A 25,770-nucleotide genomic window follows, 5' to 3' on the forward strand; every position below is an offset into this window, starting at 1 on the left:
GTTTGTCTAATAATCACATCTAAAGCTGATTATTCTGGTAATAGCCTTAAGATATTATTTAAAAATAAATATATAAATGCACTACTTTTGTACTAATACTAGTTTTTAATCTCTTCTTGTTTCTGTGAAGTCTGAATGAGATTTTCAAAATTGAATAATAATTTGATCCGTTAATCTTTTGAAGCTAGTAATTTTATTTTCCCCTCTTTGCAGTCTCTGAGGCTCGCAAATGAATAGAGCTTCATTACTGGAGTCTGCATTTAATAACCATTATCCATTATCTTGTAATTAAGACTCCCTGTAACGAATCATGAGGACAATGCAAAAATACATAGTACATTTCTTTAATGAACTGGAAAATGTTCATCTTGTTCTATTTAGTAATGAGTTGCTGAATAGTCGTTAAATCCACTGGAGAATAGAGCTAGATGAATTCTGAAGACTATCTTGAGTTTGTGGTTAATCTATTAGAATTAAAATTTCATCTTCTATTTTTATCAACAGCTGATTAGAAGTCATTCTGTTTGACCAAATTGATTAGAAGACCATATACAAGGGCAGCTGTTGTTTAATGAAAGTTTTTAATGAAACTGTACCATAGAGACTTGTAATTATAAGACTTATAAAAGCTTTGACTTACCTTATACTAGAAAAAATGAAAAGTATTGCAATGAAGGACTTTAAGTGCTGCATTTCAAAAGGGAAATTAAAAGTATAATTTGGCACTGTTAAAGTTTCACTTCCACTATTTGTTTGAATGTGACTATCAGATGTCCATACTGTCTCTCTGACAGAGGATAGCTCTGAAATATATAACTCAACTATTTCTCATATGTGCTCAGTTCCCTGCAAGACTCAATCAAGTCTTAGTTGCCTCTTTTTTGTACTGCAACTTCTTTGCAGTTAGAACTTGTTTCCTGAGTAGTCATTTCAGTTTTGAATGGGGAATGTTGTAGCATGGTGCAGCTTAAACACCATTGACTGCCTGGGCAGGAAACCTGCAGATAAAAACAAACACGGATTTACAGGAGGCAATGTTAGTGATGAAGTTTGATTGCATTTAAATTGCAGGACACTGAAACATGCATGGTTTTATCTCAACTTCCCAGCAGGTTGAAACCTAGCTGCATGCCAACCTGCATCAGAAAGACAGGTCTCTGGAGCATATTACAGCATACTGTCAGAATGTAGTCAAGGCATCTCCTTACTTTGAGCCAGCAATGAAAGTTCCCTTTCTTACTCTAGGGGATGTCATAGAGGCTTCATCATTCAAATAAGAGACAAAATGGACTAAGCCAAATCTGAAGTGGAAGCAGATGCAGTTCCAATTGACTTAAGTGGATGATGCACTACTACGCTATGTTTGAATTAGCCCTCTTCTCCTCACGATTACTTTTGATAATTAATGATCCCACAGTACACCTTTTCTAAGAAGAAGTACGTTCCCAGGGGTGAAGTATGCTCTATTGCAATTAAAGAACTTTTGTCACTGTATTGTGTCAGTGAAGGATCAGACACTGCAAAGCAATTCTTTTTGCTCATTTCTTAGCTTTTTGTAATATTGCACTGCTGAATTTGTTTTAAGCCCACCCAGAACAGCAAGAAGGTACAAGAACGCTACACAAGTATCCAGAACAGACGGTGAGGAAAGTTGTGTAAAAGTGAGAACATGTGAAATAAACAATGAGTCAAAGTTAACTCTCCCTCTTTAAATAACATATATATTTTTTTATATTGTTACTGCATTATATCAGACCACGGCATTAAATGTAGTAATTTGCACTGTTACCATTACAAAGCGCATAAGAAAGGAATTGTTTCCCTGTTTACAGTACTATACAGCTGGCTTCATTAAACACACATGGGATTTTTTTGCTTTCACTTTAAACAGCTATTTGAAATAAGATGCTAGACTGTCAAATCTGAGATCAAATTGATGAAAAGTTGTATTAAAAACGTGATGAAAATTGTTTCTATTCTGAAAGATCCTTGTGGAAATATTAAAATATTGATCTATATGCAAAATTTGTTCAGAGAAAATCATTGGCTTTTTTTTGTTGTTGTTGTTAATCTGCTATCTTTCTTTTACATATATGTAACACATGTAACACACATATATAATGTACTTCCATTCAGGAACATATATGTAAGTTGGTCCAAAAATAATGGCTCCTATTTATTTCCGTGGAAGCTACAACAGATACAAAGAGCGCAATAACACTATTCAATACAGCAAATTCTCAGCTACTAGGCACTCTTTTTCAACGTAGTCACCAGCATTAGCTATGCATTTGCCACCAATTAAAAAGAGCCTGCATGCTGAGCTCATAAAAATTTGCACCAGCAGAGGTGACCCACTGTTTCACAGCTGCTGTGATGATATAATTGCTAGGAAAATTGCCCATGCAGTCCATCTTTATCATCAACCTGAGAAGATGAAAGTCACAGGGTGCCAAATCTGGACTATACAGCGAGTGTGGTAGGACAGTCCAGCCAAGGCTGGCAATGTACTCCACAGTCTTCAAACTGGTGCTGGGCCTGGTGTTATCATGTTGCAGGAGTAAAGTTATCTTATTCTCTGGCCTGACTCTGGAAGTTTAAGCCTTCAGCTTAGTCAGCATCATGGTATAGCGGTCAGAATTGATGATCTGTCTAAGTTCCAGGAAATCCAGAATGATTACCCTTTTTCTGTCCCAGAAGATGGTGCACATCACTTTATCTGCTGAACGTTGCATCTTGATTTTTTTCTTTGATGGGGAATTCAGTGTGGCTACTCCATGGACTGCCAGTTTGACACTGGTTCATAGTAATAACAGCACTTCTCGTTACCAGTAATGATGCGATCCAGGAAACTGTCACCTTCAGCCTTGTATTGGTTCTGTAGGTCTTGACAAACTTGAATATGGTGATCTTTCTCTTCCTCACTGAGCATTCACGAGACCTACCTGGTGCAAACTTTGCGATATTCCAACATTGCCACTATTGTTTCCAGTGCATTGAAGCCAATATGTACACATAAATAACATAATCTGGAGTCGTAACCTACAGATTCACATACACAGATGAGCTGATAGAGATGTTCTTCATTTTGTGGTGTGACAGCTTAGCGTGGTGTCCAGAACTTGGCACCTCCCATCGCCTCATTGTGCACACATCTACTGTTTGGTTTCCATAAAATTTCAGCAAGCATTGATGAGTGTCAATGGGTGGCATTTTTGCCACGTGGAGGAATTCAGTGACACACCTTTCCTTCATATGCACTTCCATATCAGATGCCCCTCTATTGCCATCTATCACATGGAAACAAATTGTGATAGAATATTGGTGGTAAGGTTCAATGTCTACTGCCGTACCACCAACATCAGTTTCTGATGTTGTGAATCAATTTAGTAAAATAGGAGGCATTCGTTTTGGAGCAGCCCTTGTAATATATTGGACTTTATTGAAAGGATAGTTGATGTGATTTCTAGAGCACAGAATTAAGATCTGAGGTGTTCATTTAGCCCCTGGGATGCCTGAGTTGTTCTGAAACCAGATGATTATCTCACCTTCCTGCTTTAGTCTTTGCAGGTGCAAAGTTAACATGGACTCCACAGGGATGTGTAAAAGGGATGCTTTGTAATTGCTGTGAAGGATGAGGACATCCTTGGAGGGTGTGAACTACACATATTGCACAGTGGTTCTCATTCTAAAACCACTATAAAGATTTTTACTTCCTTTCAGGTTCTGATTTTATAAAGACATCTACAGGAAAGGAAGTGGAAAATGCGACTCTTCCGGTTGGCGTTGTCATGATGCGAGCCATTAAAGAATTCTATTGGCAAACCGGCTTTAAGGTAATTCTCGTAACCCTTCTGAAAATGAACCAAACAGGTTTACTCAGAAGATTGTAAGACTGTAAAATTTTCAAAATACAGTATATGTAAATCTGCATATATTAGCTTCCATTGTTATAGAGCAGTAGGTAGTGGGCAATGGGATTTCTCTGTTGTATGCCTCTTTCTGTTTACTAGTAATTTAAACAGAGAAAAAATCCGAAACCAAAACACACTTTTGACTTTCCTCTCTTGAGTAAACTGTCAGTTAATTCCCTAAAACCTTGTGCAATTTTGGTACATCAGATGATGCATTTAGTTTTGAGTTTTGTTTCACCATGTAAGATATTTAAATGGTCATCTCAATGACAGGGCGAATCTCAAGCTGACAGTGATTGGCATACTGCCATAATATAGCCACCAAGAGTTCATCCAGAGAACATGACTCTATTTTCTGACTTAGTTATGGCAACCCAAAGAGTAAATTCTGCTCATTTCTTCCTTGCTGGAGGAGTTTTCAAGGGCAGATCCAATTGGATCTTGTTTTTGAGATGGAGGGAGAGCAAGACAGGCTGGGAGAGCATTGCACCCTTTATCTGATAGTCAGGTCACTATCAAGGAAGGTCAGGGAGGTGAGGAGAAGAGAGGAGTCTATGAACTGTCTGTGCATCTATCCTGCTACTAGAGCAGAGAGAGGAGGAGGTTATTCAGAAAGGCTTATGCCACCTTCCATTTCCTATATCTACAGACAATCAGAGCTCCTTCTTAAATCATAGAATCATAGAATGGCCTGGGTTGAAAAGGACCACAGTGATCATCTACTTTCAATACCCCTGCTGTGGGCAGTGTCACCAACCACTAGACCAAGCTGCCCAGAACCACATCAAGCCTGGCCTTGAATGCTTCTAGGGATGGGGCATCCATAACATCTCTGGGCAACCTGTTCCAATGTGTCACCACCCAGATCTACTCAGCAGTGGGCTTTTCCCTTACCTGGGGCTTCGGGGAAGGAGGTGTCATTTAACTAAGACTCTCTCCTCAATTCTGTGCCACCTTTCTATCCTTCCAACTTACCATTCATTCCTGTCAGAAGATGATGTGATAATGGGACATGGGATGACCAGTGGGACAGAGGCTGAGATGGCTTCAGGGGCTGTTGGAGCTTGAGGAGCACATCACAACAGGTTACATGTATCCTTCTGCTCTCTGTAGTTGTCTGCATGAGGCTGGTATGGATCCCTGGGCTGATTTCCCTCCTCCCTTCCCCAGTCTGCATCTCTTCTTGCCGTACAAGAGCTCTAGCCTATCTCATAGGCTTGCTTCTGCAGAAGCATCATTGCTGCCAACTGGAAGCAGATCCCTTGGGCCAGGTGACTCGTCTCCACACAGGTGCTGCTTGCAGGAGCCATGTGCCAAAGGCTAGGCATCAGCACAGCTTTGTACAAATAATTGGATACAAATGTTGAATTCACCTTTTGCTTTAAAAGAATGTATTCATGGTATAAAAATGTGTTATTCAGAATGAGTGCCTATGTCTGTGTATGTCAGAGAATTAGATGTAAACTGACTTTGTGTGCTTTTATTAACTGAAGACAATATTATCAGCAACAAGAGATTTATAAATGGTTTCTTTAACAAACTAATTTTGCTGCTGTAGGGATCCTTTCTAGCAAGGCGTTGGCTGAGAAAAACAGGTTAATACAGAAATTAAACTTCTTCGAGGATAGGAACAAGTTGCAGAGTAACATTTATTGAATGATAAGCTGTGGTGGTGATATGAAAAGTGTGCAATATAATGGGAAATAATCTTTTCCTGTCATTATTGAAGGACATACATAAATTGGTTTTTCTGTTGGGAAAACCCCCAATCCAGAAAAACTTATTACTTTTAATAATATAAGGTGAAGAGAAAATTCTTGAGGAGATGAACTTATTAAGCAAAATAATGAAATGCTGTGAAACAGCAGGGAAGTGGTGGCTGGACTTCATACCGCTCTCGAATTAAATGCCCTCCCCCTTTCCTTTTCGTGTTTTTATGGCAGTCAGATGTGCAGTAAATGGGGGTGAGGACAGACTTTCCTATGTCAGTTTTTTTTTGTTTTTTTGTTTTTTGTTTTTTTTTTTGTAAAGACCTTTCAGAATTTGCTAAAAGGGAAAGGAATTTTGCATAGCCTTTTTAGTTATCTTATTTATTAACGGTATTTTACTTGTTTTTACCACAGGTTATCTTGAAGAGCTGTAGTATTTCTAGGAAGAAATCTAGATTTGAATTTGATTGGGATTTCTCTTCCTTAGGGAAAACACAGTCCCAGTATTTTAATTTATTGTCTAGAGGATGCTTTTCCAGTTGATGTGCTTTAAATTCCTTTTGGAAATCTAATGTTAACAGATGTATGCATACACTTATGCATGCATCCATCCATCCACAAAAATATAGTCTTTGTATTTGGATTTATCAAGCTTTTCCTGTTATTGTTCTTTATAATCTTATTGGAAATATGCTGTTATCACAATACTTCAGTGTTAAAAGAAGGATTTATTCTGTTTGTTTGTCCTGAAATCACTATTAAAATTACCAAACTTATTTAAAATGACAGATAATTTTAGATTCTATTGTCGTAACCATAAGGTACAAAGAAACCAATCAAGGCAGTAAGCTTTCAGGAAAGTATATACAGAAATCAGAATGATAATTCTTTCATAAGGAGGCTGAAGAGAAGGACTAACCAAGATAAAGATGTATGGCAGAAGGAAATATAGAAAGCATCGCTATGTGCTACTGTGCATGTTGTTCAGATTTTCTTCTTTAATGCAGATACACTTTTTCTTAATTCTGCTTGTTCTTCTAGAATTTTAAAAATCTGTTGCTGGCCAACATCTGACGTAATGCGACAAACTTTCTGACCAGGATTTTGATAGCAATGCTTTACAAAAGCTATCTTAGAATGAGATACGTGTAAATGGCACATAACCAGAAGTGTGTGCAGTAGGTTGTCTCTGTGCTGGCTCATGGGATCATGAGATTCAAGGCATGCTTTGCCTTAAAGCTAGGTTTTTCCTGTCATGTGTCGTAATACACATGGCAGTTCACCTAACCAAGTATGACACATCTCTCATCAAGTGCCTGCAAGCATATCCAGTATCTGGTGGAAGGGAAGTTTTACAGTTCCTGTAGAACAGAAAAAAAAATCCATCTCTTGTAGAGAGACCTAATTTAGTCTTCATTTAGTAAATTTTAGTGAAAAAGTTCGAAATAAGTTTGAATTTACAACCCAATTATGTATTACTCTGACACTTAGGATTTTTATAAAATACAACTGCCTCCTATTGCTCTTCACACAAGTCAGCTTCACTGCGTGCCTTATTTTGGCATGTTTGACATTACATAATTGCATTTATATTTGCTGATTTTTTTTCAAATAAGATTGCAACATGAGCAGTAAGTGATATTGAGCTGGCAGTGGGCTTTTGCAGCCCAGAAGGCCAACAGTATCCTGGGCTGTGCCTAAAGAGGCATCCCATGCAGGGCAAGGAAGGTGATCATTGTCCTCTACTCTGCCCTTGAGAAGCCACATCAGAAGTACTGTGTCCTGGTCTGGGGCTCCCAGCTCAAGAAAGAGGTGGGATTTTAGGAGCAGATCCAGAGGTCCTGGTCAGAGGGTTGGAGCACCTCTTCTATAAAGACAGCTCTCCTAAAAAGAGCTGGGCTTCTTCATCCTGGAGAAGAGAACGCTCTAGGAAGACCTCCCTCCAGCTTTTCAATACTTAAAGGAGCTCATAAGGCAGGAGGGAAATCAACTTTTCACATGGGTAGATAGAGATAGGACGGGGGGATGATTTTAAACTAAAAGAAGAGAGATTTAGATTAGATGTCAGGGGAAAATTTTTCACTGAAAGTGTGGTAAGGCATTGACAAATGCTGCCCAGAGAAGCTGTGCCCCATCCCTGGGTCAGGTTGGATAGGGCCCTGGGCAGCCTGAGCTGCTGGGTGGAATCATGCCCATGGCGGGGGTGTTGAACTGGATGAGCTTTAAGGTCCCTTCCAACCCAAGCCATTTTATAATTCTCTGATTTGCAGATAGCCCTGGTCCTGCCCAAATCCCTTGACCTAACGTGTTATGGGCAAATTTCAGTCAAACCCAGCTCCTGAGAAAGTGCACGGGAGCAAAAGTATTGCTCCCTCAATTGCTTTCACTCACAACAAAAAATTTGTCTTTCAGTGTGAAGACAGGCCTGATGGATGACTTGCAGCACTAGTCCAGACCGAACACTGCTTACAATCAGATATTTACCAGAACAGAGTTTTTTATATACACCACACAGCAAGTCAACAAATGCTGGTTGTTTTTCTGGGGCTATAATGAAATATTGCAATGTTTTTTTATATGTAGGTTGGATTTAAGCCTGCTGGTGGCATTCGGACAGCAAAAGAAGCTATTACTTGGCTTATGCTGGTAAAAGAGGAACTGGGAGTGGAATGGCTGAAACCAGAGCTCTTTCGCCTTGGTGCTAGTAGTTTGTTGGAAGACATTGAGAAACAGGTTAGTTAATAGTTTTCAGATCTGTAGAGAGAAGCAATTATCTTTCTAAATGTACTGGCTTACTGTTTTTGCAGAATATGCTTTTTGGTGTTGTTTAAGAGATAACAGAACATGCATTATTAACAAGTTCACTTCCAGCACAGTATTAGCTTAAATTTGGCCTGTCATTACAGACCTTTGGGATTCGGGTAACCCAAGCATCTGACAGTTCCCTGGGCCAGACTCACAGTGCAGTAGGCAAAAGAGCTCCATTTGTACACATGTAGTCTTTTGCTAACGCTCAGCAGTGCACTCCCCTGCACTTCTGTCTGTTGCCAGTTCAGATGGCCATCAGGAAACATTACAGACCCTTTGCGTCAATTGTTTACAATATATTTCCATATTCTAGAAAAAGTCCTCTCATTCTACAAATGGTACTGCTGATAGAGAATTTCTTACGTATTGATTATTTCCTGGGGAAGAAAAAGCAATTGCCTATTACAAAGTCTCACTTTTTCTAATGGATTTCATTTTTTGTGCAGGCAGGTCACTGTGTTTCCTGGCAGACAAACAGGGTATGAGATACAGTAGCAACGTGTAGTTTCCAGTAAGAAGAACTGTCTGCCTGTGACCTGTCCCACTGGAGTGGGGGATCTAACTCCAAGTACACGGCGTAGTTAAAGTGACGGAGTATCATAGGAAGGACTAAAATATTAGGGCTGCTCAACTTTACTCCCATTCCCTTTAAGCCCAAGGGATGAGGTGATATTAGCTCTAACAAAAAAAAAACAGTTTCGTAGTTCTTGTGCTATGAGAGAATGTCTGCTGTGTAGGGGGACTGAAGGAGAGAAAAACATGAAACTGTTCCTTTGCCCATCTTTCCTAGCAACTGAAGTACTAACATATTATAAGAAAAGTCTTAACAGCTCAAAGATATCAGGTGAATATTGATGACATTTGAAAACCCCTGGTTCCCTCTTGCAGTGAGAGTAATACTGTCTTGCTCCACTGCCAGACTGTTTCTGCCTCTGACTTGACCTAAAATCATGTCTCTTGTTATGACAAAACACGATGAGCTGTTTTTTTTTGCCACTGCTATCACTGCTGGCTCTTACATGACAGCTAGAGTATGTGATAGTTTGTTCTGGTTTCTTAACAGTGGCACCTTTTTATCTGCCAGGGATTGCACAAAGACCACAGTCATGACCAAAGCTCGGCTATGCTGTGTCATCTAAAACTATGTGAGATAAAATGTACCAGCCGTTATATTCACAAAAACAGATATGTATAAGAGCAAAACACAGAAAATAGGGAAACACTCAGCCCTGAGGCAGTGAAGAGCCATGTAAAAGCGTAAGCAGTTTTGAATCCTTTGAATATTAAAAATAATGCTGAAATCATCAAACCAAAATTACAATGGGAGTAAATCATTGTCTTTTACTTGTCTGTTTTTGAAAGTAACAGAAGTCCTTTTTCTTTTTATTTCCAAGCAAGGCAGCAAGAGCTCTTAGTTCAAATCAAATAAGTATATGAAGGCATACTGCATCATATTTTATGAACACATACATACACAAATAAATACCCATCATCTTCTTCTGACATGCCTTTAATTTCTGACTTTCATGATACTTTGAAATTTACAGTCGTATATATAACTCCATCATGAATGTCCTTTTTTTCTTGCAGATTTTCCACCACGTAACTGGCTCTTACGCACTTCAACACGACCTGGCAATGGCTTAAATACAAAATCAACTCAGGATTATTTTTATAAAAGAAGCCTTTAAAAAAATAGCATTCAGAAGTCTTCCGACAACTGAGTGCGTTTGATAGAATTAAAGGCATAATTCTCTCTTTTTCATATATTACAGCATTTAAAAATATGCTCAAGTCTGCTGGTTGTACTTGATCAAAAAGTGGAAAAAAATGGTAATTCTGAAACAGTTAAATAGTTAATACTTACAGATTTGCAAAGTTAATCTTGCAAAGTCTTCCTCAGCCCAGCCTGAAAAGCTTATTAATGGCAACACTGAAATACTATGAAAAAGATTTGGGTGTCCTGGTAGCACTTTGCAGGCTGAGAAATGAAGTATCTAAAGAATGTTTCATATTGCTAATTAAGAGCTACAGATCTTGGAACAGCTTTCCATTCACCTCTGACTAGATCTTTGTTAGGATATGTTGCACTATTAATTGTTATGTTGATTCGGTTTCAAGCATTGTAACCTGAGAAAATGAAACTTGGTTATTTCTTTCTTTTATAAAATCTTGGTAGCAAAAAAACCGTTTTTATTATTTTATTTTTTTTATTTTTTCCCCAAAACTTGGGCACAGACATCCATATTTAGACCCTTGAATAAAGGTGGCTTGATTTCTAGAACAGCTGAGTATCCACAGTTGCTCCTGAAGCTAATGGGAGCTCTGGGTGATCAGAACAACTGAAAATCAAGCAGCCTCTATATAGATGCCTAACTATGCATTCAGGAGGCTATTTTCAGGCATTTCACTCTTAAAAATTTTAGTCTGTCTTAGAAGCTCCCGTTCCTGTCTCCTGTCATTTTTAAACACAGTCATGCAAATCTTTGCATTTTAAGGTGGGAAGGGGGTGGAGGGGGTTGATTGTCAGTTTACAGGTTTCTACGCTATGCTATCTGAACTTCAACTTTTCCCTTCTAAGATCATTTCTGTAATTTATAAGAATTGTGTCCTATACAGAGTTTCAGCTTTAATGAAAAAGTACTTTTCTCAGAGGACATTAAGAATAATACCTAAATCATCGACACCTTTTGAATATCAGACTGGAGCTGGTAGATTCATTACTTCAGAGCTACATTCTACTCACTAACCGGAGTTGTACTAAAATCTTAATTATCATCACGACTAGTCTCACTGACTTAAGTAGGTCTCATCAGGGAAGTAAGAGGAGGAGGATTTTGCTATAAATCAAGCTACAAGGTGCATTTATTACAAAAAGATCTTGACTTCATAAAGATAATAACTCGGTTATTTATCTGGCTAAGCCACCTGAGTCGCTCTGTGAAACACAGCATGGAAAGATTTGGCCTTCTGAAGAGTCTTAGACAGCCTGAGGAATAAGCAGATGGCTAAGCATTACTGGGTGACTGGCTGGCTTTGTCTTGTCTCATTCAAGAGACAACTAGCAACAGCCCAAGTCCATTTAGGAAGCAGAATGAGGGCTGGAGCCTGGTGCTCCTACATCACTCATGGTAGTGCTGAGAGCCTTATGCTGAGGTGAAGCTTGGCTCTTGGGTTGGTAGGTGCACGACGAGGGAAGGCTGAGCAGGGCCATGAGTGTCTTGGGGCTCATACTAATGCTGACCCTTGAGACAGCTGGAGCTGGAAGGAAGGGTCTGACGTGCATTCCAAGCTCAAGTTGGAGGCTGGTGTAGCAGAGCATATGTCCCCACTGATGGAGAGCTGGAAACGTTCTCAGTGTGGTCTTTTGAGTTTTTTACTTGCACTGGTGCCCTTAACCCTGACCAGCACTTCCTTTGCAGTGTTCTGTTTCTTCCCCTCATGGCTGACTGCTGGTTGCTATTTATTTCCCATTGTCACAGAGGAATTGAGACTTTATCTAGGTTGTTGCAGCTGGTCATAACAGCTGCACAAAGTGTATGAAAGGAGATGGGGACCTGAAATCAGTAACGAGGAAGGGGGCAGCACACCACTGCTGAATAGTCTTTGAAAAAAGTTCAGATTTAGCACTCTGCTTCAGGCCTTTAAAAAAGAAACAGGCAATTATGCCTGTTTATCTGTAGGAATACATCTATATTTAGATAAATATATTTCAGAGTATAACATATGTTTTGTGGAAGTCAGTCTAGTATACTAATCATTATTTTTGTAACACTTATTCATTTAGGATTTTAAATAGCTTCATTTTGTTGACTACCTCATTTTGCAAATAAGTGAATAAATTCAAGAGGAAAGTCAAGTAGAAACTGAAAATCTAGAATATCCTGCATCAACTTATTTACAAGAAGAGGGAATTGGGAGAAGGGGTAAGCTTTTTTTCCTGGATTGCAGGAAACAAAGATATTAAATAGTAATTATATTCGAAGTGCACATATCAGCTGGGGCAAGTAATACTTTGATATCTTTATTTCATCAGTAGTACAAGTTCATTCTTTCATTTCCTTTCTGAAGCAGAGAACATACATTATACACAATAGCACATGCTTCTGAGACAGAAAAGGCTGATCTACGTTTAATTTTATTTTGCTCAGTTGGAACTTTGGCTCCCTGCCTCCTCTGGGGAAAAAGAAGAAAGAAAAAAAAAAAAAAAAGGAACAGGAACTTTTATCCAAATCTTGGTGCACTTTTGCTGAAATTACCAGTGCTGACATCTGGATGATACATAAAGTGTGCAGTAGGAGTAGAGGGAGGGAATTGCATTTAATTAGATGTAACCTACCCAGGAGAACAAGACAGGGAAATGTCCATCTGGCTAGTTCTTATTAATAGGACAACAAAGGATAAAAGTATTTGTAGTATGCGAAGATACCATTGTTGAAACTACCAGTTGACCATTTTTATTAGAATCCTGGAGTCCTGCAGTTGAGAAATAAGACTTGGAAAGAAGGAAGCATCAAAAAAGGTAACAGTCCTTGCACATCCTAAAAGGAAAGAGTAAGCAAGTGATAGGTGACCATGAGGTCCCAGCCAGCTATTTTGTAGAGATCCTTCCTCTGATCCAGACAAGTTACAGACCCTTTCTGCAAGGACCTAAAGTAACAAAGGAAAGCATGACAAAATTGCTTTAATATCCTTTAATAAAATTTAACACTGATGCAAGAAGGAGGGCCAACAAGATGCTCTAGCCATTCCTGATGAGTCTAGTGATTTCAAGTGGCTCTGGTTTGAGCACTAGGGTTAGCATCCTGTGGGTTGCTAATTCTTGGAAACTGCATAAAATGTGATCTTCTGGAAGCAAAGCTTTCTTGAGGTTTAGCAGTTTCAGATCTCCCAATTCATAGGAGGTGTTTGAAAACACTGAACTGTAAAAGCATCAATTTAGAACTGCTTCCTTAGCTGAGAAGAAAACAACTTTTTAAAAGATGTTAGCAAATGGAGGAAGTGATAATGGAATTTATTACACTTGTTTTTGTAAGTCTTGCTTTCTCTAAGGGAGGAGTAGACAAAGGAGCTTCAGAGGTTCAATTAATAAAGATAAATGTAGTATCTCAACAACATGGTGCTGTATAAAACCAAACCCCCTGGTGGATGAGGTTTTTTCCCAGAAAATCAGGAAAACTTGATAAGCTTATTTTTCCATTTCACCAATAGCAATGAGATCTGTTTGTATTCAAAGATGTATGTAAATTATCACATACTTACTAATTGCAGCAAACAAGCAAGCAAACTAGAGTATTTTCTTTGTCTTGGCAAAGGCCAATGCCAGGGCTGGGCTGGTGATCCTTCAGTATAGGGATTCCCATTGCCATTTCAGCCCAGAGGGTAGATGCACTACAGGTCATATCTGACAAGGCACACTGTCTATCTGTCTGGCCTCACAAGAAAGCCCGGGGTCTTGCTGACTGGTACAGCAGAAGGAAATGAAGCCACCCAGAGGGACTTAGATAAACTTGAAAGGTGGGGCCTTGTGAGCTAATGTGGTTCAACAAAGCAAAGTACAAGGTTTTGCATTTGAGTTGAGGCAATCCCAGACCACTAGAGACTGTGAGAACTCCTTGAGAGTAGTCTTGCTAAGAAGGACTTAGGGTTCCTGGTTGATGAAGAACTTCACATGGGCCAACAGGATACGCTTGCAGCCCAGAAGGCCACTGGTATCCTGGGTTCCATCAGAAGAGGAGAGAGCCAGCACGGAGAGAGAAGGGATTGTACTCCTCTATTCTGCATTAATGAGGACCCAGCTGGAGTCCAGCAGGCATCCAAGTCTGGGGCCCTTGGCACAGGAAAGATGTAGAGCTTTTGAAAAGGGCCCAGAGAAGGGCTGTGAAAGTGATCTAAGTGCTAGAGCACCTCTCCTATGAAGACAGTGTGAAGGAACTGGGCTTGTTCAGCCTGGAGAAGAGAAGGCTGTGGGGAGAGCTCACTATGGCCTTCCAGTATTTAAAGGGAGTTTATAAACAAGAGGGAAATCAACTTTTTACACAGATAGAAAGTGATAGGACAAGGGGGAATAGTTTTAGAATAGAGGAAAAGAGATTTAGATTAGATGCTGGGGAAATTTATTTTTTGAGAGAGTGATGAGATGTTGAAACAGGTTGCCCAGAGAGGTTGTGGATGCTCCTCATCTTTGGAAGTGCTTAAGTCCTGTTTGGATGGGGCCCTGGACAATCTGATCTAGCAGTTGATCTAGCAGCAGGCAACTCTGCCTGTGGCAGGGAACTCAATGGTCCTTGAGGTCTCTTCTAACCCAAACTATTCTATGATTCTGTGGCTTCAGGGGTTACCAGCATGGCTGTAGGACCAGTTAGTGCTAAAGCTGCCTGCCTGTAGTGATAACTGCTAATCCATTGAGAATATTTTTTTGCCCCTCAACCTCAGACCTGAGCAACCAGCTTCTGAGGGGAAGCTGGAGAATACATATTCTCCAACACTTAATTTAATTACGTGTAAGTTGATTAAGGATGTTATCTTCATTTCCAAGGGAAATGAAACATTCATTCTGAGTCATGTCAGAGCTCTGGCTGCTGGGTCTCAGCACTGGCTGCTTTCTGTGGCTTCCAGTGGGGTCTTGGTCTTTCCTCACAGCACAGGCGTTGTCTGACCCGGAACACAGCTTCTTGTTTTAATGTTCTGAAGGGCCTGAATGAAGCTACAACAAAGAGCAACTATTCTATCCAGGCTCTAACAAGAAGGTTTTTATGTTCTAGTTAGCACAGATCAGTCCAATTCCAAAAAATGCAAATGCCATTGCCCCATCTGGTAGCAACTGTAACAAGGCCTCTGGGAGGCAAGTGGCAGGAAGATGTAGATAAAGGGAAGACAGAGGGGCAAAAAGAGAAGTCACAAGAGGTAAGAGAGATCGTCACCACCACTGTTACTGCTTCACAGAATTGTAATCTTTTGTATCTGTTCGGAACAGGAGGTAAATAATAAAACACAGGGGAGGGAAAATTTTAAAATAAATGTAGTGTGTGAATGCATGTTAAAACAGATGTCAGATTAAAAATAACTGAAAAGGAAATTCTACTGTAGGGGGAAAGCTGCTTTTTCCTTCAGCATTTTATATTCCACCTTCATTAGGCAGAAAGAGAACGAACTGTAAAGGAAAAGGGGAACTTTTGTTGATTCCTTCTAACGCTAAGAGAAGCCTAATGTGAGTGTGGGGGCATGTTCTGTGGTGCAGTGCTGCAGCAATTCTCAGGGTGAAGCCCAGAAGCAGCAGGGACTTTAAGCAGATGCAACTGTGTGTGCCAAGCTCTGGGACTTGGAGCTTTAAGCCTGCGGTGCTGCATATCCAGATAGTTTCATCCACTCCATTCTCCTTCAGTCCCTTCAGGGTTGATGAGTCCTCTAATGTTTAAAAAAAAAATAAACCCTGCAGCCTGCTAGGATCACGTTATCCAGTAATGCCCCTCTAACTATAGATTTGGGCACCAGGGACATTTTTCTAGTTTCTTCAACCTTTTTAAGCAGGCTGTGTCAGTGTTTGACAACAGCAGAGCGGGGAACATCTACACAAACATATTTTTCCCCACATGGCTGCCAAACCACACTGATCATTGGAGACGGCAAGTACTCATGAAAATGGCAGTGCCACTCCATAAAACAGTCACAGTTCTCTTCTGCTAAATGTGCTTCATGATGGCTCCTTGAAATTTGTGATCTGAAAAGTGGCCTGGCCTGCACATGTCTAAAGCCAAAGAAGCTATAAATAAACACTTGGAAATGGTGCTGAGGCTGGACTGGGAGCTCGAGTGCTAGCATGGGTAGTTCGGCTTGTTCCCACATATTCCTACAGTGTTTCAGAAACAAATTCCCACAGCTCCTATTTCTTTCAGACACTTAAGCTAATGAGGAAGCAGAAGACATCCTAGACTATCCCTGCCAGGCTGAAGGCAGAGTGGTTTCCCAACTTTCAAAATTTGTTTTAGGCTCATACAGTAATTGCCAGGGAAGATCGCAAACAAGAATCTTCCTCATGAGAAGTGACGACAAGTAGGAGCAGCTTGTCCTTACAGAGGCTTAACCTGGAACATCTTCACCTAGCCAGCTTGGGTTTTAGCAGGTACGTTAGCAATGCATGAGAGTCCTCTGCTTGAGACATGCCTTGCATTGGACTACAATCAGATCAGGCTGTTTTAGTGTGCTGCAGAAAGTGTTAAGAGAGGTTCTGCAGGTATTTAAGGCCACACACTGTGCTTGTATCAGCTCTGTCCAGTCTCAGTGTAGCTGTCTCTGTGAGATACTGGGAGAAATGTCCCCATGACAGTGACTGCCCCAAGCAGGCTGTGGGCAAGGTGCAGGGCTGAGGTCTCCAGGAGCCTTCAGCTGTGCTCTTTCTGCTGATCTTGTGCCATTCATTGCCCACCTCTGCACCTCACTGAAAACTCAGGACCTTCTGCTCAGAGTAAATTAATAAATGAATAAATAGAAGTCACTTCAACTGCAGGAAGATAACCATCTGCTCTTAAATGAACGTGTTTTCAGAGTTGCCTCCACCAGGGCAGATTTCTTTGTTAAGCATTGATTCTGTTTCATATTCCTGAACAGCTCTGCCATTTTCTCCATTAGAGGGCTGTAGAGCAGTGTGTTACAGTATTTTAGAACACAAAGGGATATATATATATACTTGGGGCCTAATTTTCTTCTGTATTGCTCTCCTGAAACTCAATGACGTGTAAAACTGGTGCAATACAGAACAAAAACGCACAGCACCTTAGAATACACCAGAGCTGCGGGTTTTGCTGACAATGTTCAGAAACTGAGAGCTGGTAAGACTTCTAGACACGTGTGTGACGGGTGAGGCAGATGAGTGAATGATTGCTGCTAGCATGTTTGAACACACTACAATTGGTCAATAGGATATGTTTTGATGAAAAAGTAGCAAAGAGCACATGCAAAGCACAAGTAGAGCTTTGAATTCTTAAGAACTACAGGTATTATAGGCATTGTATATAAGAATATATACAATAAGAATTGTAAATGCGATAGGCTCCATTCTGCTCCAGCTGTGATACTGACAAGCTAGTTGTATAGACTACAATTTTCTAGGTAGATATCTTCCACCGCTGAACTTAATTAAAAAACAAAAAACAAAAAACAAAACAAAACAAAAAAAAAACCACACAAGAAAATAAAGCTGGGGGAAAAAAAAAAAAAAGAAAAAAAGAAAACATAGAGTGGAATGGGATTTTTCAGCCCACACCTGGAAATTTCACTGTGCTGAGTTCCAGCACTTCAGAGCATGAACCATGGCAAAGGAGAGACTGGCCCCTGTCCTCGCCACTTGCCTTCTGCTGCATTTATACAATGAAAGGTGCTAAAAGGAGCAGTGCAGGATGGATGCAGTGAAACCTGAACAGCAGCTGAAAGCTGGACCAGAGGGAGAGAAAGACATTGGCACAGTAAGTCCAGTGCAGATTAGAGCTAATGGAAACTAAAGGAAGCAGTAAGTGCAAGGTACAAACAGGGAAAGGAGAAGGAATGGCATGGGGGGAAGATGCCTCAGAAGATGAGGACTTAGAACTGGCAGCTGAACAACAGCAAGGTGATCCAAACAAGAAGAGCTAGAGTGAACTCATTGGAGACAAAGTACCTCCTCATAAAAGGAGCAATACTGAGACCAGAAGGAAATTGCTCACTGGCCAGATCTCTTGCTTGTGAATTTAACTTTTGGAATGGCTGGAAGAACAACAAATCAGAGAACAATGTCACTGAAAATGGCATTTACAGAGGCTGAGATGCAGTAGCAACTTTAATATTTTGTAACTTTGAAATGCTTTGGCTTTGAAACTAATACTTCTTCCTTGTTGCTTGTTGTGCATTATGTAGGTTTTTTCATCCTAAGAATTAACTCATTGAGGCAGAGATTGCTTTTTTGCCCTGTTTTCGCACACCACTTGCTGTAAAGTGTTGTGGTTCATGACTAGTGCCATTATATGTCATGTTAATGCAGATAGGAAATAGTATGCAGGTAGAGATCTATAATAAAAGTTAAATGTGAATTCTGACAGTGGAGGAAAATGGTTTGGTACAAAACACTGGAAATTATTAGATGCACCAGGCAAAAATAACAAGTGGAAAATTGGAGGTGAGTACCAAAGAACGGTTCTATAAGTGATTGGCTGAGGCTGTTGGGCAGTGCACTATGGAAGCAGCAGAAGCCTCTCAGCTGGGACTTGGCTGAGGATATGATAATTCTGTTCAGAAGGCACAGGCCTTTACAGGGTCAGACACTGGATGGTCTGGATGCTCCTTCTCCAGCTTCTGTGATTCTGCACAGCCTTCCCCAAAAGTCAACATGATGGAGCACATCAAAAGATGCAATACTCACAGACATGACAACTATGAAAAGAAAGTTGTTCTCATCCATGAGCTGAAATTGAGAGTACACACTAACCCAAAAGTATACCAGCTCAAAGAGCACTGTATGAAAATCTTATAAAGCTCTGCAACGCTCCATAAATAATTTTCAAACAGGAAGCTTTTTGTTTCAGTGATAACAATACTAAAAAGGAAGAATGGCAAATATCCATGAAAAAAAAAAAAAAAGGCTGGAACAGTCTGCACCCTATACTGATGATAGTTTTAATCACTTCCAGAGTTACACGCACAATTATCAGTCATTTATTAAGAAACGCAAATGATCATTACAGAGGTTTAGATTAATACAGGCTGAAGCCTGGTGTCGTGCCAGTGGTGCACCACGTGATGGGCAGACCACGGAATAAACATTCTAGCATGTCACTGTGCTATAAATCCTACAAATGAAAGAAATTAAAAAGCCAGGAGCAATTTCGAAAATGATTTGTGGTTGGCAGTGCACTTAGGAGTGCTTTTATTGTCACAGGAACATCTCCTTTCACATCCTTAAGGTGAAAGTACCACTCTGCTTCGCTCTGAGGTTTTCGGGACAGCCTGTGACTGCGTGAGGTGTGGAGGCAAGCACTGGGGCTTGTGCTGAGTGCTGGTGAGTATATGTGCACTTAGCAGCGTGCAACTGCTTCTGAGGGTTAGCTTTGCACAGCCCGAGGGTGACAGAACAGCAAATTGTTTCTGACACTTTAAGTATGGGAAAAGACACCAGTTGTGGGGTGTTTTTTTTTTTTGTTTTGTTTTTGTTTTTTCCTTTTACGGCTATACTATAACTATGCTCTGAAATGCACGTATAAACATTTTATAACATAGATTTGGACTAACACTTGAAAAATAAACTGAAGACTGGTTCTTTAGCAGAAGGTATTCCTAGCAAAACAGCGGTCTGTTGCAAGTCAAACTTTCGCTCCATGCATAAATGATGCAGAACCTATTGTACTTCTAATGCAGATGTTACTAGAAGTTTTACTAAAATATCATGTTAGGATTAATATGGATATGTTATCTTAAATAGAAAGTGAATTCACCTAGAATTGAATGGCAAAATATTTTAGTTTGCAAGCACTGTACTCAGCTGCCCATGTAAAGAATGGCAGCAGTGAAAGTGAGTGAATCACAAAAACATAGAATACAAAAGTTGGAAGGGACCCATAAGGATCATCTACTCCAAGTCCTGGTTCATAGAATCACAGAATTGTAGGGGCTGGAAGGGACCCCTGGAGGTCATCAAGTCCAACTCTCCTGCAAAGCAGGCCCCCTGCAACTGGCTGAACAGGTAGGCGTCCAGGCGGGTCTTGAATATCTCCAGAGAAGGAGAATCCACAACCTCCCTGGGCAGCCTGTTCCAGTGCTCCGTCACCCTTACTGTGAGGAAGTTACTTCGCATATTGGTGCAGAACTTTCCATGCTCAAGTTTATGGCCATTCCCTGCAGGAACACACAAAAGTCAGACCACACTACTGAGATTGTTGTCCAGGCACTTCTTCAACTTCACGAGCTCAGTGCCATGATCACTTCCCTGGGAAGCCTGTGTCAACACCCAACCACTCTCTCAGTGAAAAACTTTTCCCTGATATCCAACCTGAAAGTGAAAGCTTGGATATCCAAGCAGGATAGTTAATCCTCCCCCAGGCCAATGATACTGGAGCCACAGACGCAAACCTATGTGATGCATTGCTGCCTTCCTTGTTCCTCCTTTGGGCCTGCCTTCAGGCATTTGGACTTGTGCTTTTCATTTTTCTGGGGTGGCATGAGGACTTCCCACAGCAGCATGCCATGTACACACACCCAGCAAGGTTGGCTGGTTAGATATCTGAGGTTCTCTCTCCAGCAACAGATAGCCTTCAAGTCAAGAAGCCTGTCATTGCCGCTGCTTGTGTCTGCAACTGTAATAAAGCTTTTAAAACTATATTCTACATGGGTGTTTATTCAAGGAAAAGGCTTATAGCTCTCTTAGTGTTGCCTGTCATTAGGTGACTGTGAATACTTGTTTCAATCTAAAACATCTCTGCCAGAGCAATGTTTCCATGTCTGACTTCTCAGAAAGGGTTAATTTTGCATCTTTATACTGATCCTTCTCCATCCTGGGGCTGTGTAGGAAAACAACTTTAAGAACTTGGTTGGAGATCGGCTCTTCAAAGCTAGCAGCTCAGGGGCTGTCTTGTGATACCCTGCATGTCTTTGCTTTTCCTTCGCTGGTCTTTAAACTCCTGCGAGGTTCTTTCACCCTTCTGCAGGGATTCATACAGCCTCCTCTTGGCAAAGTGGCTGGGATAACAACAACCAATGGAGAGAATTGTGAGTGTAAATGTTGTGTGTAAGTGGGGTACCCCAAACTATTTGCCTAAATCTTTATAAGCCTGAAGAGAAAGATGACGACCATTAAGTAGATTAAGGAGTATCCAGGGTCCTACAAAGACACTTGTGAAGAAAAGAAGGTGCCAGCCTGAAAATGTGCATAAAAATGAGTAACATGCAAAGAGAGATGCCACGCTTCGTGCTCAGCTCCCTCAGGGTTGGTGCTGCCTTCTCCTCACTGGGTGTCACAAGTGGACTGATGATGTGGTTTACAGTGCACTCGGGGGAGGGTGACTGCCTTGGGGTGCCTCCTCACCCTCAGGGGGCACGTCACCATGTAGATGTGAGAGGAAGGGGGGTGGTGTCAAAACTCTGAAGGAGGAGCTGCTGACTCCCTGTGAGGGAGCGGAGGGGCAGCGCTGAGCTCTGCTCTGTGTGACAGCGACAGGGCCCGAGGGAACGGCATGGAGGTGTGACAGGGGAGGGCAGCTGGGGGTTACGGACAGGGCGGTGGGCATGGAATGGGCTGCCCAGGGCTGTGGGCACGGCCCTGAGAGCCGGAGTTCAAGGGACGCTGGGACACCACTCTCAGACATAGGGTTTGGATTTTGGATGGTCCTTTGCAGAGCCAGGTGTTGGGTTTGGTGATCCAGAAATAAATAAACCAATGACGTTGTAAAGCAGACAGCCAGAATGTGGGTGTCTGTGCACATCATATCTCCTCCATCACATCGAATAAAAGGGGCAGGATGAAATAAAAAAAGAGCTAGATAGTAAGGGGGACATTCCCCATGGCACTGGAAATGTACTGCTGAGTGCTTTCCAGGCTGGCAGTAACTCTGGGTGGGGATAAGTCCAAGGAGCTCTTGCAGCAGCGAGAGAGCACTGCAAGCTGTACAAGTTGTGCTAAGGGAAAGCGTGTGGACTAGAGCTGTCGTAAACTGAGAAAGCACAAAGAAGATTTTAAGCCATTTAAGCTTCCTCCTTGTGAAGTCTGTGCTGAGCCCCTGCGGGCATGTAGCTCAGGATCTTCCAGGGCCCTGTGCAGACCAGGTGTTAGTTTGCTCTGTGCATCTCATCTGCTCTTGATCTCTCTTCGAGTTTTACTGAAAAGGCTGCTGAGCAGTGGCTGCTCTGACAGCAATGGGCACTTGTGGTTCCCTATTTAATAAGAACTAACCTGAGAGAAATTCTCCATCTGCATGGTAGCCTTATGGTCCTCCTTTTTTCTAATTTGCATTGATTTAGAAATGCTAAATCATAATTTCAACAAGGCAGATGCTGCAAGAAATAGAAGATGCAAAAAGAGTGATATAATCACCATGTTATATTTGAAACAAAACTGTGTCCCCTGAAGGACATTTTTGCTTGTGTCAGCTCAATCATAAGTTCTCCATCCTAAATGGAGAGAGGGGTGTGTCAGAAATGGGGGCATGGGATCCACACGCCTCAGTGGATTTAGGCACTGCAGTCCCACTGCACAGCCTACAGATCCCAACTAGTGATATTCCAGCATTGGAATTTGAACTACTCATGCACAGTTATCTGTGTTTTTGTAATGGATCTGTTGGTGTCCTCCCTGAAGTTGGCGTCAAATCTGCCAGTCAACGACCTCCATTCTCAGAGAGAAATCTCACTTTCACAGTTTGTAAGGATATATGCCTTGCCTCCCGGGGCCTTCTCCTCTCTCTCTCTCACCCTTCCCATCAACACTCTAGCATGAAAAAGGGATGCCATCAGGCACAGTTATTAATACATAATAGAAGTGCCATGTGTGATTGTCTGTGAATATTCCAGTGTTTTATGTAACGCAGATTTAGAGATTTCATTGTAAAGTCATTTTAAACTCTGAACTAATGGGTAGTTTGGCAACAGCCTCTAAGTATGAAATCATTATTAATTCCTTTAGTACCATAATAACATTGATTTAGATGAACTCTTATAACATAGAAATTGTATAGTATTTAGCTGTAATTAACGTCCCCTAATTAGGAAGTGTTGCCAAGTAGTTTTCTCTGCTGGCTCTGTTGTACTTAAGTGCAGCTGGATGAAAATTAACCACAAAGGGAACAGCTTGTGTTTTATGTGAAGTTTGCCTATGATTGATTAAAAAAATATTCCTTGGTACTTTATTTTATTATCAAAAAGTGTGCAATGGATTATCAGTGTTACAGAGAGCCACAAAGTCCACATGCCATAAACTGCACCAACATTTATGTAGGATGTTAACCCAATGACGTAGCTACATATTCACAAAACTCACAGATGTATTTTGTCTTAATACCTCGAGTTATCACAGTAAAAATAAATTGATTTTCATGTGGCAGGGCAGTCATTAATAAAGTCTGGAGAAATTTAAGAAGAATTAACAGAATTTAATGTCCACTCAGAGGAGAGAGTCATGTGCTGCAAGCTGAGAGCATTTGTTGATGTGAAAAATGCTGACATTTTTGGAAATTCAAATTATAAATGAAATACTGCTGTCAGTTTATTGTGCAACTTCGTAGCATATGGTGCTTCTGCTGGTGGGTGTTATTTCAAAGTTTGCAAATCACACTATGAGAGTGTCCCTCTGGTGAGCTTTTGCAATGCTTAGCAACTGTGAATCAAAAGTGACAGTACAGAGGAAGAGGGACTAAAAAAAAAATCTGCCTCTAAGACAGTAGAACAAAGTACATGATAAGTTAATACATTTTTACAGAGGGAAAAAAGAGGCCAACGTGCTAAAGCTAAAAGAGATCTAGTGCCTTCATTCTTGCACAATAATGCACCAAGTCTTCTAAATTGTTAAAATAAAAATATGGTATCTCTCTCCCAGTCTTTTTGACTTCGGTATGACAAGGGAATTAAAATAACTTTCAAAATTAGGAAAGTTGCTTCAATACATAATGTGAACTTCTCCAGATGTTTCTTCTATCTATCTCACTGACAAGAAGTTTATACTGCCACAAAATAGCACTAGCCATCTGAAAATCATTCCACACAAACATGATAAAATGGTGGAAAAGTGTGAGCCAGAAACAAAAATTAAGTGTTCTCTGAGACCGGCATAAAAAAGGATTTCAACTAATCAGGTATAAAACATGTTACTATAAAGTAAATTTAAATACAATGATACAACACCTTCTGCCATTATTTTCGAGACTAGTATTCAGTGGCTCTCTTTACATGCACATACACTATCAAGAATTGAATATAAATTTTGATTCATTGTGATTTGATCTGACCACTGTTGATACTTGTTGTTCTGCTCCAGGTAGTGATTTTTGGTGCCAGCATGCAGCCGTGATATGTGGTACAGACCTCATCATTTTGCCAATCAAGCTGGCTGAGAATAGAAAGTGATGGAGCTGTCAGTAGCAGTTCAACCATAAGCAATTCTAAACTAAGCAATTTGAAAATTTAAATAGTTATAATGACCAAGATTTTCTACGTTGGCCCTTAATTACTGGAATGTCAATTCAGCTCAAAATTGCCTTTCTCAGGTAATGATAATTCTTAGAAAAGTCTTTGCTTATACACCCACCCATAGCACTCATTAAGTCAAACTTCTTCCTTTTGTCTGAGGAGCTGTCAATTTTATGTGACATCACCAATCATCTGCCATCTAAAAAATCTCTGGGCTGTCTTGCTGAAGGCAGACTGATTCTCTTTTAGATGCTGTGTACTCCATGGAGCACAGCCTGCTCTTAAAAGCATTGTTGGACCAAAAGATTGTCATTAGTTGTGTAGTCTTGCCACCTCTAAATGGTGATCCACTCAAGTTTAACTCTGGGCATCTTGGCTGAATCATGGAATAGCAGTACACTTTTTATATATAAAGGAAAATTTTGCTTCCCAGCCCTTTGTAGCATTCAACATTGGAAGAGAAGACAGATGTCCCCTCCATCACTTGTTCTGGAAAGGAGAAAGAGAAGGAAGTCACTGGATTCATTGTGTCAGGGAGCTCCCTCTGAGATGGGCGTAAGATAGGGAGATGGACAGAATGAACTGTGTGTAAACATATTCCCACCCTTATTCTATATTATTTCTAAATGTCTTTTACATCAATCTGCTATTGCCAATTCAGAATGATTGCATTGCAATTCTCTGTGTCAAGCTATGCTAGTAGACATTTCTGGTTGTTTTCTTTTTGAACATAAATAAATGAAAAACAGGCAAAACCATCTCCATGAGCAGAATGTGTCTATGAGCAATCAGTTTTTCCTGTAACCTATATTAATATGACTGCTTCCCACAAAAGATCAACAGCACTTACAGCTGTAGCTACAGAACAGCTATGTTATGGTCCTCTCTTCCAGTTGACCTGAAACAAATTTTGCCTTCTGCCCTCATGGGTAATATTGAATTAGAGGGGAATCAAGAAGTGAGAATAGTACAATCACATCTGCTGAAGAAAGTCTGTCACAGATAGAGGGAATTCAAATGCCATACTTCAACATTCTGACTAATTCACAGAGTTTACTACCTCATCTTGATGGTGTTTCGTGTGCCCTAAGGTAGTATTATACCTCTCTAGAGACCATGACCAGTAATAGCATTGTTTTTATGTAAGAAAAAAAAAAAGAGGAAAGGGACTTTGATATTGGTTTGAAAAGTTCTCAATTTAT

The 25,770-nt window shown here is 40.6% G+C and overlaps 1 protein-coding gene across 3 annotated transcripts in view; it reads left to right on the forward strand.

Moving 5' to 3' along the window:
- DERA (deoxyribose-phosphate aldolase) overlaps positions 1-10,715 on the forward strand; it is a 52,868-nt gene extending 42,153 nt beyond the window's left edge. For all 3 annotated transcript variants that reach the window (XM_085230889.1, XM_010713766.4, XM_085230896.1), the window contains 3 exons: positions 3,724-3,836; positions 8,207-8,356; positions 10,022-10,715. In XM_085230889.1, the coding sequence (XP_085087015.1) occupies positions 3,724-3,836; positions 8,207-8,356; positions 10,022-10,078 (320 nt within the window). In that variant the 3' untranslated portion in view covers positions 10,079-10,715. The remainder of the gene's footprint in view (positions 1-3,723; positions 3,837-8,206; positions 8,357-10,021) is intronic.
- The last annotated feature ends 15,055 nt before the right edge of the window (positions 10,716-25,770 follow it).

Source organism: Meleagris gallopavo, chromosome 1, assembly GCF_905368555.1.
Source record: "Meleagris gallopavo chromosome 1, MGAL_WU_HG_1.1, whole genome shotgun sequence".
Taxonomy (NCBI): Eukaryota; Metazoa; Chordata; class Aves; order Galliformes; family Phasianidae; genus Meleagris; species Meleagris gallopavo.